Source organism: Dermochelys coriacea, chromosome 7 (genome assembly GCF_009764565.3).
Source record: "Dermochelys coriacea isolate rDerCor1 chromosome 7, rDerCor1.pri.v4, whole genome shotgun sequence".
Taxonomy (NCBI): Eukaryota; Metazoa; Chordata; order Testudines; family Dermochelyidae; genus Dermochelys; species Dermochelys coriacea.
Window position 1 is genome coordinate 6,436,527 of NC_050074.1, and position 17,043 is coordinate 6,453,569.

A 17,043-nucleotide genomic window follows, 5' to 3' on the forward strand; every position below is an offset into this window, starting at 1 on the left:
ACCCGGCTGGTGTAGGGTTCCTCTGGGGCAGGAACTGAGGAAGACAGCTCTAAGGCTATTCTCCAAGGACTCCTCAAAAGCCCTGGCACTGGAGGAGGTGCGTGTATTCTGGAATTAAGGGCTGTAGGTTTATCCCACGAAAGCTTATGCTCAAATAAATTTGTTAGTCTCTAAGGTGCCACAAGTCCTCCTCGTTCTTTTTGCTGATACAGACTAACACGGCTGCCACTCTGAAACCTAAAATAAACTAGGGATTGCAGAACAGTCCGGGACTGGGAGGGCATAAACTTGCTCCTGAGCTGCCAGTTCTGTGCTGTGCCTCTTAGACAAGCAGCACAGAACCTCACCCAAACCCCACCATCAAAACAAACATAAGAACGGCCATACTGGGTCTGACCTACGGTCCATCTAGCTCAGTATCTTGTCTTCCAACAGTGGCCAATGCCAGGTGCCCCAGAGGGAATGAACAGAACTGGTAATCATCCAGTGATCCATCCCATGTTGCCCATTCAGAGCTTCTGGCGAACAGAGGCTAGGGACACCATCCCTGCCCATCCTGACTACTAGCCATTGCTGGACCTATCCTCCATGAATGTATCTAGTTCTTTTTTGAACCCTATTGTAGTCTTGGCCTTCACTACATCCTCTGGCAAGGAGTTCCACAGGTTGAATGTGCGTTGTGTGAAGAAATACTTCCTTTTGTTTGTTTTAAACCTGCTGCCTATTAATTTGGTGCCCCCTAGTTCTTGTGTTATGAGAAGGAGTAAATAACTCTTCCTTATTTAATTTCTCCACATCAGTCATGATTTTATACAAACTTCATTTGCAATCTCAGTTGGGGAGATTATGACTGCATGGGAACTAGAGGTCAACCATTCTGCCATCTCCAGAGAGGATTCTCTCAAAGCCAAACTTGCTCGGCTCGCAGTGTATCCCATGCTTCCCAGAGAGAACTTCATCTTCCAATACTGTCAAAACGGATACTTTCCATAAGCAATAGCATTCTTTAAAATCACTTGTAGAGCTACAGGCAGCAAAAGTACAACATGTATTTTGGTTATTATTCCCGGTATATAAACTTTAGGCAGAAAGCACATAAGCATACAAAATCCTGTGCAGGTAAATCAGGCAAACAAAAATCTCAGAAAAAGAATTAGTTTAAATACAGGCAAAAAATTGCAGAGCAACTTGATCGTATAATTTCAAATCCTGGGCTACTAAAAATAAAACAGTTAAAACCTGTGTCTCTGCTGCTAGTGTTGCTTTCTGTAGCATAAGCCACAGAATATTCATGTGCTATTAAAGAGCAGCCATTGCACTAAAATACACTTTACACTGTATTCCCAGAGGTCCTGTTTTTTGTGTATGAAATAGCTTAATATGGCACTTCACAGCCTCTTAAATGGGCACACAGGAAATAATGCGAAGGAATTAACACCATGGTCAAAAATCACTGAAATAAAATCCAACTTCTCAGTTCAAATGTCCAACAGATAAAGTTTGTGTGTGTGTTTTTTTTTTTTGGTTTGGTTTTAGTTCCTAAGATCGTTTCCTACAAAACTTAAGAATATGGAACTCCAGAATACCTAACAGCCACACATTTACAGATGGTACCAGCAAGATATAAATAGTGTCTTCTTCTTGATGAGATTTATGAAAGCCAATTAAATTACACACATTATAAGCCATTTATAAATGCTCTTCAATAGACCAATCAGCCAGAAGCCAGTACTGAAAGCTTGCTTTTAACAAAACACATATCAGTTAGGAGGGGAATAATACCTATAATTACCACTTTAGTAACAAAATAAGCAAAGCACAGCAGATGGACTGAACACAAGACCACGATTAAATAAAACAGACGTTTGTAGGAATGGAAGTTCAAGCTGAGAATGAATTCAGAAGGCAAGCCTTACAAAAGCAACAAAAAAAAAAAGCTTAGCTAATCTAAAAGTTGCTAGCAACGGCGAAGTAAAGTTCAACAATAACTTAGTACTACCTAACTTGGTGAACAGTCCCACTGAAATCAATAGTACTACTCATGGAATTAGACACTAATCAACACGAGTAAGGATAGTAGAATTGAATCCAGTGCGGGGTACCTATTATTGACACTGGAGACCAACAAAATACCGCTGCCATCATAAAAAATGAGGTAAACTGCACAAGAAATAACAATCCCAGTTTCCAGTGCTTTTTTGCTCACTGCTTCATAAACTTTCCAGATTTTCAGCATGCAAGAAACACATGCCAATTAATCCTTCTAGCAGATTCAAAAGCCACTTGTAATAAACTGTTAGCGTCTTTGCTCCCATTTTGATAACTTACAGTCTAAAAAGGATTTCTCTTTGTTTTTGTTGAAAAAGGAGGAATTTTAAGGTCAGATACTCAACCGGTGGCAAATAGCGTTAATAGAGCTACACCACTACATGGCAGCTGAGGATCTGACCCCCCTGTGTTCATGGAAGTGGCACACACTGTACTACCCACAGCAAGACATACAGAGCCAGCTTTTGTCCATTGAATTTCAGAGTATGCTAATGCCAAGGACTAAATGTATGGGTAATTAATTATTCTGGTATTTATTAACACTTCTGTACTAAGTAGCCTTTGAACCAATCATATTGACCTGCTCCGTTTAGGTTATTTAAGCTTTCTTATTACATAAAAATGTTGTAGACATACAGTAGAAACAATAAAAGATACAAATTGAGAAGCAATAATTACGGAATGCATACATTTACAATATAATTATACAGTAAAAAGTCATAAAAAATCACAAAAGATCTGAACTTAAAAAAACACGCACAGATTTGGGTATTTTGTTTCTACCCTAACATTCTTTTAGACATCAATTATGCAGCTGCAAAACCTGCCTGAAGATGATTCGATTGAAAATACAAAAAACATTAGTCATTCTCTGATCAAGACATTTGCACTACCAGCAGGCTAGCTGAAGTACGGTGAAGTGTACAGTAAGGGGCTGGCTTAATGATACAGTATTTAATATAAAATCTGGTTTTGCAATACTTACTTAACAGTCTTTATACAATATTTCCACAACTAAGTAAGAGTTGAAAGAATTATGGCCTCATTGACTAATATTTTAGAGGACTCTATTCAGACACAGGCATGAGTAGCATCTGTATTTTTGTGACTTTACAGTATTACATTTGACACTGCATTATGATGATGGATGACGTCAAACTCAAGGAAAACACCAAAGCCACATTTATCTAAAATCTTACCTCTTGATTATTTGGGGGAATAGATTTTATCTTGTACAACTGGAATCATAATTTCATTTTTGCCAACAAGTCAAAATGGGTTAACCTTGGAAATGGACATCTACAGTTAAATAATTTAGACAATTTTGGGTAACTACAAGGGTGTGGCTCTCTTAATCTTACCACTATACTCATATGCATACTTTGTATGGAAAACTTTATTTGATAATAAAAATAGCATTCACAGACTTTCTCCTTCTTTGTTGCTACATCATATACATTGTATCTGTTCCAAGGAAAGAAGCTTGAACTGGGTAAGTCCACATCTACTTATACTAATGTTATGTATAAACCCAATAATTCAAATAAAGCTATGAACAATGTAGTATTTATATATGCATAGTGTTTTATAAAAAAGATTGGCCCCACATACTGCTTTTTCATCAATACAGGAAAGAGCATTATGTCTCTAGCACATTGCAAGAAATGATGATTGAAGAACAGACTGCATACAAGTGCTTAATAATACACAAGCAGGCCCACCATGAAGGAAGAAATGATATCCAAACCAACAAAAGCTTTAGAATTACTTATATAGTCTCCCATTTTAAAACAGCTTTACATACCTGATTCAGTTTACATTAAAATATATTCCCATGAATCAATTTGTTCCATTTTCAGAAATATAAACACTTATCACATTCCTCACAGCTAAATTTCATCATAAATTCTCTTTTATACAAGAAAAAGGCAACAGTTTTATTTTTTTTCCAACAGGCTCTATTAATTACAATTTAAACTCTGTACACACAATGATTGGCCATCTTTTCATTTTGTTTTTTTGTTTTTGTTTTTTTTTACAGTACCATGGCAACAACAGTGATAGACTTGCAATGCTTTTGTGTTCGTATGGAAAATGTGAAACAGTATACATGTATACACCAATGCACTGTAAAAAGCAGCAGTTTACTTTAGTGGTCCAACAGTAACGGCAAACATTTTGGCTCAGCTAGGCAGTAATCCATTAAAATCTTATACCAATACTACAGCAGACTTACCACACAACTTGCATTTAAAAATACAACTTTGAAACTTGCATTTTTTTCTTTTGCTGCTGTTTGTAGATTCAAAATTACAGCATAACCAGCATCTAGGCTTTCACAACCCGACCCTTCTACTGATTGCCTGTGTCCTTATGTGCCCTTGACAGGTCTCTCTTTTTTCGTCTCAGTAGGAATGAACCAGTAAAATAAAATTTGAATATCTCTATCTATCTATTATAGACACAAAGATTTCCAATTTGGCAAAATAAGAAAAGCCCACTGGTGTAGACTGAGCAGAAGGAATATACCTGCTCTGTGAAGGGAGAACTCATTCCCCTCAAACTTCACTGTGTCTTTATCCCAATATCCCAATGCACTACTCTTCTTCAAAGCTGACCAAACAATACTGGATTTGCTCACATTTCTGTTCATATACTTCTAGTAGTTGAGTAGGGCTCCGGGGGCACTTTCTTAAAGGAATATTGTAAGTGTTGCTGAGACTAGCAAGAGAGACTGACAGTCAACGTTTGTGTGCTACACAGATACGGCCGCTACCAGTCTTTTGCCTTCACGCATCCTTGAGAGGGGGCCTAAAAGTATAAACTGTTCATGGAACAAACTATAAATTCCTTATCATAAGTCATCTTGTGCTGTGTAGATTTTTGTATAAATATCCTTCATGAAACAATAGTCTCTTCAAACAGTACTTGTCATTTTAGGAACTTTTTTCTTTTTTTATTCCTTCAGCAGGAGTGCTCCATTCCTATTGATATGCACATTTTAATTCCTCCTTCACCCTTTATAAAAAAAAATCCTCTAACTACCTTATATTATTGGTTGTCCCCATTTAATTATGGGGGGAAGGGGGAAGTTGCCTGATAGAGGAATTTTTCTCAAGAAATCTACAGAATATGTAGAAACAAAATTTTATAATCCTTTAGGACCATTTGGCAAGTAACTTAAAAAAAAAGAATACACTTAAAAATACTTTCTTTAATATTATACATCAGGCACAACATTTTGTATATATTTTTGTTATAAGATTTCATCTGCGTAAAATGTTTGCTGCAATTCATAGGATCAGCAGGTGTCTGATATTTCATCATTTAAGAAACTAAGATAATTTCAGCTTTATTACCCTCTTCTTAGAGCCTTCAGCACTATAAAGGCTGGAATATGGCTCTGTGCGTCGGATGAGTACCTCAGATGCTGAGATCAGTGCTGCACTCTTTGTAGGGTTTCCTTCTCTGTTCAGGGGGGTGTCTTTTGTTGGTATCATATTTCAAACTGTTTTCTTCCCTCTCTCTGTGGCCAGCTCGCTCATCCTTCATCCTTTTGTCTGGTGACCTCTCCCTTCTTCTGTCAGTTGACTTTGCCCTCCGTTCAGGTGAGCTCTCTCTTCTTTTCTCTGGTGATTTTCTTTGATCCATTAGTCTTTCGAGTGACCTCCTTCGCCTGCTTGGTGACCCATCCCTTCTGTGAGTCGGTGACCTTTCTCTTCGCCTTTCGGGAGAAAGGTCTCTCCTCCTCTCGTGTCTCTCCCTCCTCTCCAAAGTATTGTCAGCACTTCTTGTCCCTTCCCTCCTTTTTTCAGGAGATTTCATTTTTTGTCCATTTACCACCATTCTTTCTGGTTGTCTATCTCGTCGCCTTCCTGGTGACCTGTCCTTTTTTCTGCTGGTTACGCTATCACTGTTTTGAGAAGTTCCATTCCAAGTGTGGTGTTCATTGGATTGTCTGCTAAACTCTCTGCTGCCTTTTGGATCTTTAACATATGTCCGCTTGTCCCCATGTTGTGATGATTTGTGAAGATCTGGTGGATAACTGGACTCCAATGATGGGTGTTGTCGTCGGTCAGATGGCATATTTTTCATTTCCGATACATTTTGTGAACCTGTGGCGGGACTGTTCCTGTCACTGCTGGGGTCTGGAAGAAAAACAACAACAGCATATTGTTTGGTACAAATGTCTTATTACAGTTCTGACACCATTTATGATTCTTCAGAGTTCATTAGTGCCAAAAGCAAACAACTGTTAAAGCAGTCAGTAGAAGACTAACTGAAGCTTTTGTTAATTTAAGTGTAACTGCAAACAATGAGTTATTGATTAGTATTGGTGCTTCCCTTTATTAGCTCTATTTTAGTCCAAGTGGCTCTCATCTTTATGCTCTGCGCATCACGGGAGATTTTATATTTTTCCCCTGGTCCAATTTATAATGCTTAGATTAAAATAAGCTGTTTCTAGTGAAAAAAAGGAAGGTTTGCGGTCTTTAAAAAGGATGCAACTCCCAAAAAGTAGGGCTTTTAAGGAAATGATTATCACCTTTTAAAATCCTTTTTAAAGACATGCCTTCTTAGAAAGAGTTATAGTTTGTGTGATGTTTCATTTTAAATGACTAAAAGTATGAAATAATATAACTGATCTCTGTGTTTTGAACCTATAGCATAATATTTTAATTAGACTATAAAAAATGTAATTTCCATTTTTCAAGAACTTCAAACGTGTTACTAAATCTCATTTAGTCCTACTACATTATGAAATAGTAGTGGGATAGTTTTGCTTTCACCACAATTTAGATGACAATAGAAGTTATGATCTTTCTTATTAAAAAAATGGAAAGATAGTCTAATACACAGGATGAGTCTGATTTAACGCCTATTCCCTGTTAATTATGTCACTGCCATAAAACAGATCTGAACTACCTTCAAGAGCCAAACTGCAAAGCAAAGTCACTGTGCTGCAGCTAAGCTAAAATTACTCACGTCAGTCGTAACTGATGCTTATGAATGATTTATTACATATGTGCAAACATTAAAGTAGCTGCACTGACAACATGAGATGCAGATTTTTTTTTTTAAAGTATCTTCTGTAAAGGAACTCTGCTGGCATTAAATAAGTACTTAGCACACGTCCTGAATTCCAATTTGGAGAGTCACCTACTTTAAGTAAAGTAGATGGTCTTGATGACAATGACTGAAGAGCCAACAAACCACTTTGCAATCCGGAATCTTTTTTTCACTCTTCCACAACACACATGCTAAATACTCAAAATTTTCATTTTTCTTGTGTGCAAGCTCTTTTATTTAAACTTCTCTCATCATTTCTTTTTGTGCGCGGGCCATTATTTTTGTGATTTACAGATGAAAAACACCGTGGCAACTCATGGGAGTTTATTTGGTTTGATTTTTAAAATCAAGGTGTGGGAGGACCACCCCATTTTTCCCCAGCTTTCTTGCAATCTGGCTATTGCACAAGGTAAGAGCGGCTTAAAACACGTTCGGGTAGTGTACTTACAATTCAAAGAATGCAGGGGGCTCAGAATGAATTGCTGTACATATAAAAATATAGCAAAGCGGAAAGCAATATGAGGGAATTAGGCCACAGCACAGAAACACCTAATATTGATTTTAGCTACAAACCGTAGTTTGATTATGGCCCGTAAGGTAGAAGCAAGGCTCCCCGAGCTTGTCATTTCTCATACATGCAGCGATATTAGGAGGTATCATCGCTGAGGAAGGAAGAGCCCAGCACCAAGAAAAGTAAGAGAGAGAGAAAGAGAAAAGTAGAAAATTTAGATTCCCCATAACAAAGATGAAAGAAAAAATATCTACATATTTTATCTTAGGATAAAGAAAGTTTATTTTTCCAGTATGATTGTCTAGGCATCACCAAAGGGTAAGACTGGAAAGATGGCAGTTGTTATTATAGTGACATAATTAGACATCTAAAAGGTGATTCAGTAACCCAGACAACAGATGCATCCATTTTAAAAGACAACTGGAACAGCGACACAGAATGTCATAGAAAAACGATTAACAATCAAACAACAACAAAAAAATAAAGTCCACCAAAGAGCACAACATTAAAAATAAGTACAAAACTCATTACAAAAATATACAGCTTCAGATAGGAGCACATTCCAACCAAGTCTGAAAAATACAGGAACTTAACATTATCCGAGAAACCACTTGCAACTGAAGAAATTAAGCCCAAAATGTTACAAATGTGTATGTGTGTAAATATATATATATATTTATTTAATATATATATTTATTTATAACAAGTGCAGCCCCTGCATGTTAAATACTTGCTTGAAAACTATATGCTTAGCAGTTCAACGTATTATTAGCCAAAAGAAAACTGGTACTGGATTTTCATCCTCAGTGCAGCAGACATATGCTTTAAGAAGTGAAGCACACAATTTACAGGACATTTATGATGTCTAGCAGGACTGTACGTCGAAAGGAGTAGGAAAAGACAGAAGTAGAAAAAACATTACATAATTTTAGTGCTATTGTTGTAAACCCACAATTTCCTTTCTATATTATCGAATATTTTAATTGTTTGAAATCTATATTCTGATTTGGTCAGACATTTAGATTCAATTCTGATTTATAAGCAGATAGTGGAAACTCTTGAACATGGTACAGTAAATTAAAAAAACCTAGTTTCATGGATTGTGCGGAATGTTCTCTTGTTTTGTTTTTAGGTAATGGAGTGAAAGACTTAGAACTTACTCACACTGCAAAATCCCAGATAAGGGAAAAAAGTGTAAAGGGCATCCCTTCAAACATCAGTTTCTATAGAAACTTTAAAGACCTTTGGTTGGCAGTAGCCCTGCATTGAGGGCATAGTTTTCAACAATTATCTCAAATAAATAAGACATAATAATAATAATAATAATACTATTAAATAGAACATTATGCTAAGCCACTCATTACTTTCCCTAATCAGCTCCAACAGACAGGTGTAGAAAACGACTTCTACTGCAAATCTCAGCAGAAAAGGAAAAGTAGCACTTTTCCTACAAAACAGACTCTAGAAACCTTTTCATAACCTCCTAATCTTTTCAGAATTTACAAATTAATGACTTGATACCAACAGATATTTTAAGGGGGAAAAAGGACTCAGAAGGGCCAAATTCATCTATTTTTGCATAAACATTTTGAAATAACTTTATAAATATTTACACATTAGTTGAAGGCAAAACCCATTAGCTTCCTTGGCATTCATACCCAAGGTTACAGAAAAACTAAGGAAAAAGCCTAACAATAAACTACTGATTGAAAATAATTCAGGATTCCCATTTTTTTGGTGTTGATTCGAGGAAAAGAGTTATTTTGAGATAACAATTCAACTGCTGAGAGACAGTTTGGCACAGCTCAGTAACACTCCTTGTTTGGTTGGACAAGACAATGCGGTTTTTGGTCTTTTCTCTCTGATCATCAAAAATACTGCTTTGATGATCTTGCCTTACACTGTGCCCAAGTCCGTGGAAGCAAGGAAAGGATGAAATGTGTAGAAAATTCAGCACAAGTGAGGCAACTAACCATATGTTGCAAAGGTTGGCAAGACACTGGTGAGAAAGGAAAATAAAAAGCATTCCCGCTTCAGATCTTGAGACAAATCATTCATGGAGTGATGCCAGGAAAGAAAGGAATGTTTTCATAGTTTGACCCACCATATTCTGGTACAGAGCCATCTCCACGTTTCAGAAACAGGCGGACTCTGCGGCCACCATTTTTAATCAGTTCTATGGCCCGAGCATGCTTCATGTTCTTGGTGGTTTCCCCATTGATCTCTAGAATTTCATCACCAATCTGTCAACATGATGAAAGAGCAGAATCTAGGATTAAAATCAGGCCTTCAGCAGAAGAATGCCACAACCTGAGTATGTCACTTAAGGGAACATAGTATTTAACATATTGGTTTATGTCTAGGAACTTTTCTCACTTGACTGTACATGCATGGCATGAATCAGTTAGCCTGGTTTAGAAATTCAAGAATTGATCAGAAAAGAAAAACAAAGGTTGTGGAATAGACCATCAGCACTCTGGCTACAGTGGAACTATGTTGAGTTACATCAGCTATCTAATGCTGTAAGTTTATCCTTAAAAAAAATCTTTTCAAATATTAACATTTCTTGCATTACTTTTTGAAAGAAGAGAATACACTGGTTATAAAGTTATTAAATAAACAGCACAGCAGGTGTGCATGTTGTCGGCAGACCTATAAAACAATGGGGAGATTTATATACACAGAGAACACGAAACAATGGGTGTTCTCATACACACTGTAAGGAGAGTGATCACTTAAGATGACAGGTTTCAGAGTAGCAGCCGTGTTAGTCTGTATTCGCAAAAAGAAAAGGAGGACTTGTGGCACCTTAGAGACTAACAAGTTTATTTGAGCATAAGCTTTTGTGAGCTACAGCTCACTTCATCGGATGCATTCAGTGGAAAATACAGTGGGGAGATTTATATACCCACACAGAGAACATGAAACAATGGGTGTAATCATATACACTAAAAAGGAGAGTGATCACTTAAAATGAGCTATTACCAGCGGGGGGGGGGGGGGGGGGGGGGGGGGGAGAAAACCTTTTGTAGTGATAATCAAGGTGGGCCATTTCCAGCAGTTGATAAAAAAGTTTGAGGAACAGTGGGGGTGGGGGAAATACAAAAGGTTTTCTTCCTCCTCCGCCCCCCCACTCCTGCTGGTAATAGCTCATCTTAAGTGATCACTCTCCTTACAGTGTGTATGATAACACCCATTGTTTCATGTTCTCTGTGTATATAAATCTCCCCACTGTATTTTCCACTGAATGCATCCGATGAAGGAGCTGTAGCTCACGAAAGCTTATACTCAAATAAATTTGTTAGTCTCTAAGGTGCCACAATTCCTCCTTTTCTTTTTTGCGAATACAGACTAACACGGCTACTACTCTGAAATTTATAAAACAATGGTAGACCTCTTCTCTGAGAATCTCTCGGTTAAGCCCACGAAGACTTTTGCATGTGCTTAATTGTTGGCGTGAATGGGACTACTCACATACCTAAAGTTAAATTAAACCTGCCACAGCAAGGTATTGCATACACAGGGTAGGTAGATGTAGCACGTGACAGCTCAGGTTATAACAGTGAAAAATTATGCAATACTTTAGTAACTCACTAGTGAGTGTGTTACATAAGCTCCTCTCTGTACCTTGCTTGTAGAGCATATAAGTCTGTTACATGCCCAGCTAGGAAATTTTAGCTCCACCTCTAGCTGCTCATGCTTTCAGCTCTAGAGGTTTCTGGTTCAATCCCCAGTGTGTTGGCCAAGATGGCAGCTTATCACACTTTGTTTCATGCATGAACCTTGCTAAGTTATTTAAAGAAAACTGAAACATTAACATTTGGGGATAAAGTCTGGAATAAGGGCTGGGGTGTGGACAGCAACTGATTGAGCTTCAAAAGACGGAGGTCAAATAGAAGCCAACATACGGAGCAAGTGCAGCTTCTGACAGAAGCCAGCTATTGATAGGTTGGTAAGCAAGATAACAGAGATTATGAAAATGCCTTTTTCTCTTGTCATTTCATTTCACGGTACTTGGTAGGGCAATAGGATTGGCAGTGAGGAAGGAGTCCCTACAATTTTCAAAAAAGTTCTTGCAATTAATTCTGAATAGTGCAGCAGTTTTTTAAGATTGCCTCCTCACTCCCCTGCCCCCTTTGGGATGCATGTGTGCAAATCTCTACTGACTTTAATGGGAGGCAAACACAGCACTCTCGGAGCAGGAATTGGTACAACAATGGCACTTCAAATCTATTTTTATTATTGGAACAAGTCAAAAATGGTGAAAAAGTTTTTGAAAAAACAAAACAAAACAAAAACCCACTACTTTTGTTGCAAATAGATTTTTTCCCCAACTCTCTTTTTGTACTTACCCTCATCTTTCCACACCTCTCAGCTGGACCATCCTCAGCTAACCGCAACACGTAGAGATCCATATTATACTCTCGGCCACCTCGCAGGCTAAAGCCAAATCCTTTGGCTCCTCTTTCCAGTTCAACGGTGTAAAAATCTTGGTCCTGCTAGAGGGAAGACAATTTGTACAGAACTGGACAAGAAGTTGAACTCTATACTATTGCCAGGCAAATATTTAACAATGGACATTAAATCATCTTAATAAAAATATATATCTACAAGGTTTGTTTTCATACAAAGACAAAGGCTTCTCATTGCTCCTAAAGACCCAAACTCTGATTCAAAGAGTGTTTGTTAATGGTCTGAAAAGAGCTGGGTTGGTCCCATGGTGGTAGCTATTCCTTCTTGTTAGCTGCTGGCACATTCTATTCAAGGCTACTAAAAAGGCATGCAATTCTTCTCTACACAGCAGAGTAATTGCTGTATTACCACAAAGATGCTTAGCAATCAGTAATGAGAGTGGTTATATCACTGCAGTTGCCAGTGGGAGGGGAAATATCCATGAAATAATCTCTCTGTTATTAAGTTAAAAGAAAAGGAGTACTTGTGGCACCTTAGAGACTAACAAATTTATTTGAGCATAAGCTTTCGTGCTCACAGACTAACACGGCCACTCTGAAACCGGTTATCAAGTTGTGGCCTATATTATGATAAACCCAAAGAACCCATGCTGTAGCCCTCTTATCAAACTTTGATTTCTTTTCTTTTTTCTCCTCTGAATCTGTCATTTGGCACACAGTAACATCTTCAGGCTAGCCTCCTCAGAGAACACACTCCAGTAAACAAACACATAAATTATTACTGTCATAAGATATTTAGTTGTCTTTGTTTTTAATCCTGATGCAGCTCTGTGTTTGAAGTGTTTGTCATATGAAACAACATCAAGGCATATTAAAACTCTAATCAGTGATACCTCTTTCGCAGACAAACTGGAGGAGGGAATCTGGCCTCACAAGATAAATTTTCTAGGGAGAACACTTTAAGCACAACCCTTCAGCAGACTAGAACCACATTTGCATGATAAACCATCAAAGGCATCCCTTACCTGTGGTGCCTGAGGCAGTTTGAAATCAAACTGGGATTCCTGCTTTGGTTTTGTGTTGTTCCTGTTGAAATGAATGAGAGAGAGGAGGAGAGAGGGGAAAAAAAACAACTCATGGGAAATGAAGATGACTCAGAAATAACCAAAGAAATAGCACACCAACATGATCCCCTCAAAGAAAATTAGCAGACCTGGGTTCCTGGGGCATCTGTTGAGGAGTATGTGTGGTTGTAATCGTAGCAATTTTTTCAGCGTTGGTCAATAAAGTAGCATTGGAGGATTCTGTAAAACAAAATGGTGCTTCTTGTGAGAAAAGATCTTAAATCAGATAATTCATTCAAAGACAAATGCATGCTTTGCAATGGGATTTCACTGGGAAGTATCAAATACATTTTTTAAGAATGTGCCTGAGAGGGAAGCGCACTGGCTCATTTTTAATAAATCCAGTAGTTGAAAGGAGAATTTTGTTACTAGGTAACGATTAAGTATTTATCTCAACACACACTGTGCAATGATTGCCCCAAACCCCTTAAATATATAGAAAGACTTTGATAAAAAAAAATAGAAAAATAAAGATGATAGAATTTCTCTCAGCCTTTTATAAATGCAGCCACATGCAACAGCACTGCAGCTATACATCTGGAAGGGCGTTTTAAACAGGAGTTGCACATTGGAATTTTACATGATGCTGATAGTCCTCCTTGCTTGACTTTTTCTAGTAGTTGCCATTAGATACAGAAAATTACGCTACAGCCTCGTTTCTGCCCCTGTGATCCTTATAACAGAAAGTTTTTCAAACGATAACCAGTCACCGCTGTTACTGTATTCTGTGCTCCTTCAATAACAAAGAAAATTCTAGAATGTTCAAGACATTACCTCTAACTCCATTACCAATGAAAAATTAATTAGGGGTTGGGATGCCTGAATCAGAAATAATGCCATAGCATTGTAAATGTAAATTGTATGCAGCAAGATGTCCCACAAAAGTAATAAATATTATATTTTTATGTAAATTGGATTTATTCTCCAGCAACCAAATTTCATCAGCATTTTCATTAATCTCAAGGAAATTCCGAGAAAAGGCATACAAGTAAATCAGAAAAATATTTAGGAAGTTTGGGTTAGATGTGTTCCATTATCCATTTCACTATTGAGAACTAAGGTTAATTTTTAAAAAGTATAGGCTAATTAAGGATCATGCACTGTTTTGTTGCTTGAGCAACAACACATATGCCAAATCTTAATTACTTCAAAAGTCAGAAGGTCATTTGGGTTATTTTTTATAAGAACACTAAAATAGTCCATAACCCACAATGTAGTTAATACTGTCTCCATCTGAATAGACACCTTCAAAGTTTTTGTTATGGGATGCATTGAATACAAGCCTAATCTAAAACTTATTGATGGCAATGGTAGTTTTCTATTGACTTAACATTTTGGACATGATCAAAAACACATGGGTTTCCACATCTCTCTTTAATATTTAACCAATTGTGCTGTTCACATTCTTATTGTTCATTAAAATACAGTCTATTGCACTTTCTATGCTCAATGTAATACACATTCCCCTGGAGTGGCATAACTTGTACCAGACACACATAAAAACTGAAGAGTGAGATTTTCAAAGTCCTCAGCATTGGCCTAACTCTGCTCCTAGTGAACCATAGGAGCATAGAACTGGAATGGACCTTAAGAGGTCATATAGTCCAGTCCCCTGCACTCATAGCAGGACTAAGTATTATTTCGACCAGGGATCGGCAACCTTTGGCACATCCCTCGGCCCACGCCGCTTCCTGCAGCTCCCATTGGCCTGGAACAGTGAACCGCGGCCTGTGGGATCTGCGATCAGCCGAACCTGCAGGTAAACAAACTGTCTCGACCCGCCAGCAGATTTCCCTGATGGGCCACATGTCAAAGGTTGCCAATCCCTGATTTAGACCATCCCTGACAGGTGTTTTGGGTTTTATGGGGGTTTTACCATTACTTCAGTAGGAGCAGTTAAGCCAATTGTGATCTAAACCAATACCCTGATCTGAATTCCCACAAATTTTCTGGGGGCAAGGGCTGGAACCTGAGCCCATTTTGGGAAGAGGCCTGGGATATGAATTTTGCAACTGAGAGAAAAGATAGATTTGTGTCTAAGTAATAAAAATGAGAGACTTGGTTTCTGCTCTGCTTTTCTGATTTTCTTAAAGGCTTTGGGCCAGGCACGAACAAGAAAGACTGGGGGGGGGGGGGGAGGAAAAGGAGCCACATGAAACCAAACCATATATCCAGATACAAATACCCTTGAAGCATTGTGAGTGTTTGAAATCTGGATTGAAATTAGGCCCTTTGCAACGTTAAGTGTCCATGATCACGGATCCTATGCACTCTCCGTACACGTATGTTATACTGATCCTTATTGAAAGTGGTGCTGGACAGCTTTGGAAACTACAAAATGCACTCTTGATGAAAGTTAAGGGATAAGCTCAAGAAAGCATTTGTACACAGAGAGAAATTCCCATGTATCTACAGGATTACAGTCATCAATAAGTGAATAAAGGACTTGAAAATCTTTGAACTCCTCCTTGCTTGACCATTTAGACAAGTGCTCACTTGGAAGTCTTCAGAAGTGAGTGTTTTTTGAGGAAAAGTCATCTTTAAAATGGTTATAATAGATGGAACCAGTTGCACACTCTTAAAGATGACATTCAATATTTATGTTTATGTGAGAGGAAGTGCTAAGAGTTTCAATGACATTTGCTTGGGAAATCAGAATAAACAAATACATCTACCCTTTATGATAATTATGATTTCTGAAGCTAATCTAAACAAACATATTGAGAACAGAAATCACCAATAGCACCGGGAACACATGATATTCAAGGTACAAATGGAACTCTACAGTCAAGAGCAGTGATAACTGTTGACTCAGTGAATTCAGCAGTAATATCTAGGATTACCTTTTCAGAAAATCTTGATCATTAGAAAAGACTTCCCCCCTACTGTAGGTAGTTACAGTGTCTTACCAACAATAAATAATCAAATAAATACGCAGTACTTATATACTACATTCCCTGTAAGCTGCGCGGCCACAGGGCAGCCTAGTTAGCACCACGAAGTCGCTCAGGGAACTCGCCTGGCTGGGACCAGCTGCAGCTGGGGTGGGGCACCTTTCCCCCCCAGCTCAGGTGCTGCTGTGGGGAGACAGAGCTCGGGGGAGTCCTCTCTCCCTGCCATAGCCCTGGAGCACCTCCTGCACCCCAAACCCCTCATCCCTGGACACCCCAGAGCCCAGATCTCCTGCACCCCAACCCTCTGCCCCAGCCCTGAGCCCCTCATTCCTGGCCTCGCCCCAGAGCCTGCATCCCCAGCCAGAGCCCTCCCCCCTCCAACCCTCTGCCCCCAGCCCCTCACCCCCCACACCTCAACCCTCTGCCCCAGCCCTGAGCCCCTCTTCCAGGCCCACACCCCCAGCTGGAGCCCTCAGACCCCAACCCTCTGCCCCAGCCCTGAGCCCCCTCCTGCACCATGAACTGCTCTTCCCCGGCCCCACCCCCACCCCATGAATTTTGTTATGTGCACCAATATGAACGTGATGTGTCACATATCACTTGCATATTGGTGCACAGAACAAAATTCATTCCGCACATGTGTGGGGAAAATTAGAGGGAACACTGCTTATAGCATGATTTTTATCCAAGGCACATCCTCCCCTTGCTAGCAGGATGAAGTCCACTGAAAACCATGGAGGTATTCTTTAGAAATCACTAGCATGAATCCAGCTGGCGTGGGTAACAATACCGGTGAAGAACAGTGTGGGCCGAGCACGGACCCTGGGAATGCACTGAGTTGCTATCCCGCTCTGAAGCCTACGCTGCACTGTCATCACTTCTATTGTTGCTGCACTAGTTGGATTCACACTAGCTCAGGTCAGCTAGCCCATGAGCAGCTTTTGCTGTGTAGACATATCCTGTGCCCTTGTAAAGTTGCCATACCT

At 38.9% G+C, this 17,043-nt stretch overlaps 1 protein-coding gene across 1 annotated transcript in view; it reads right to left on the minus strand.

The window, feature by feature from the left end:
- Positions 1-3,427: 3,427 nt before the first annotated feature.
- MAGI1 (membrane associated guanylate kinase, WW and PDZ domain containing 1) overlaps positions 3,428-17,043 on the minus strand; it is a 510,412-nt gene continuing 496,796 nt past the window's right edge. The window contains 5 exon segments of the mRNA XM_043518268.1: positions 3,428-6,197; positions 9,732-9,870; positions 11,980-12,123; positions 13,065-13,125; positions 13,253-13,343. Coding sequence (XP_043374203.1) covers positions 5,473-6,197; positions 9,732-9,870; positions 11,980-12,123; positions 13,065-13,125; positions 13,253-13,343 — 1,160 coding nt within the window. The 3' untranslated portion in view covers positions 3,428-5,472.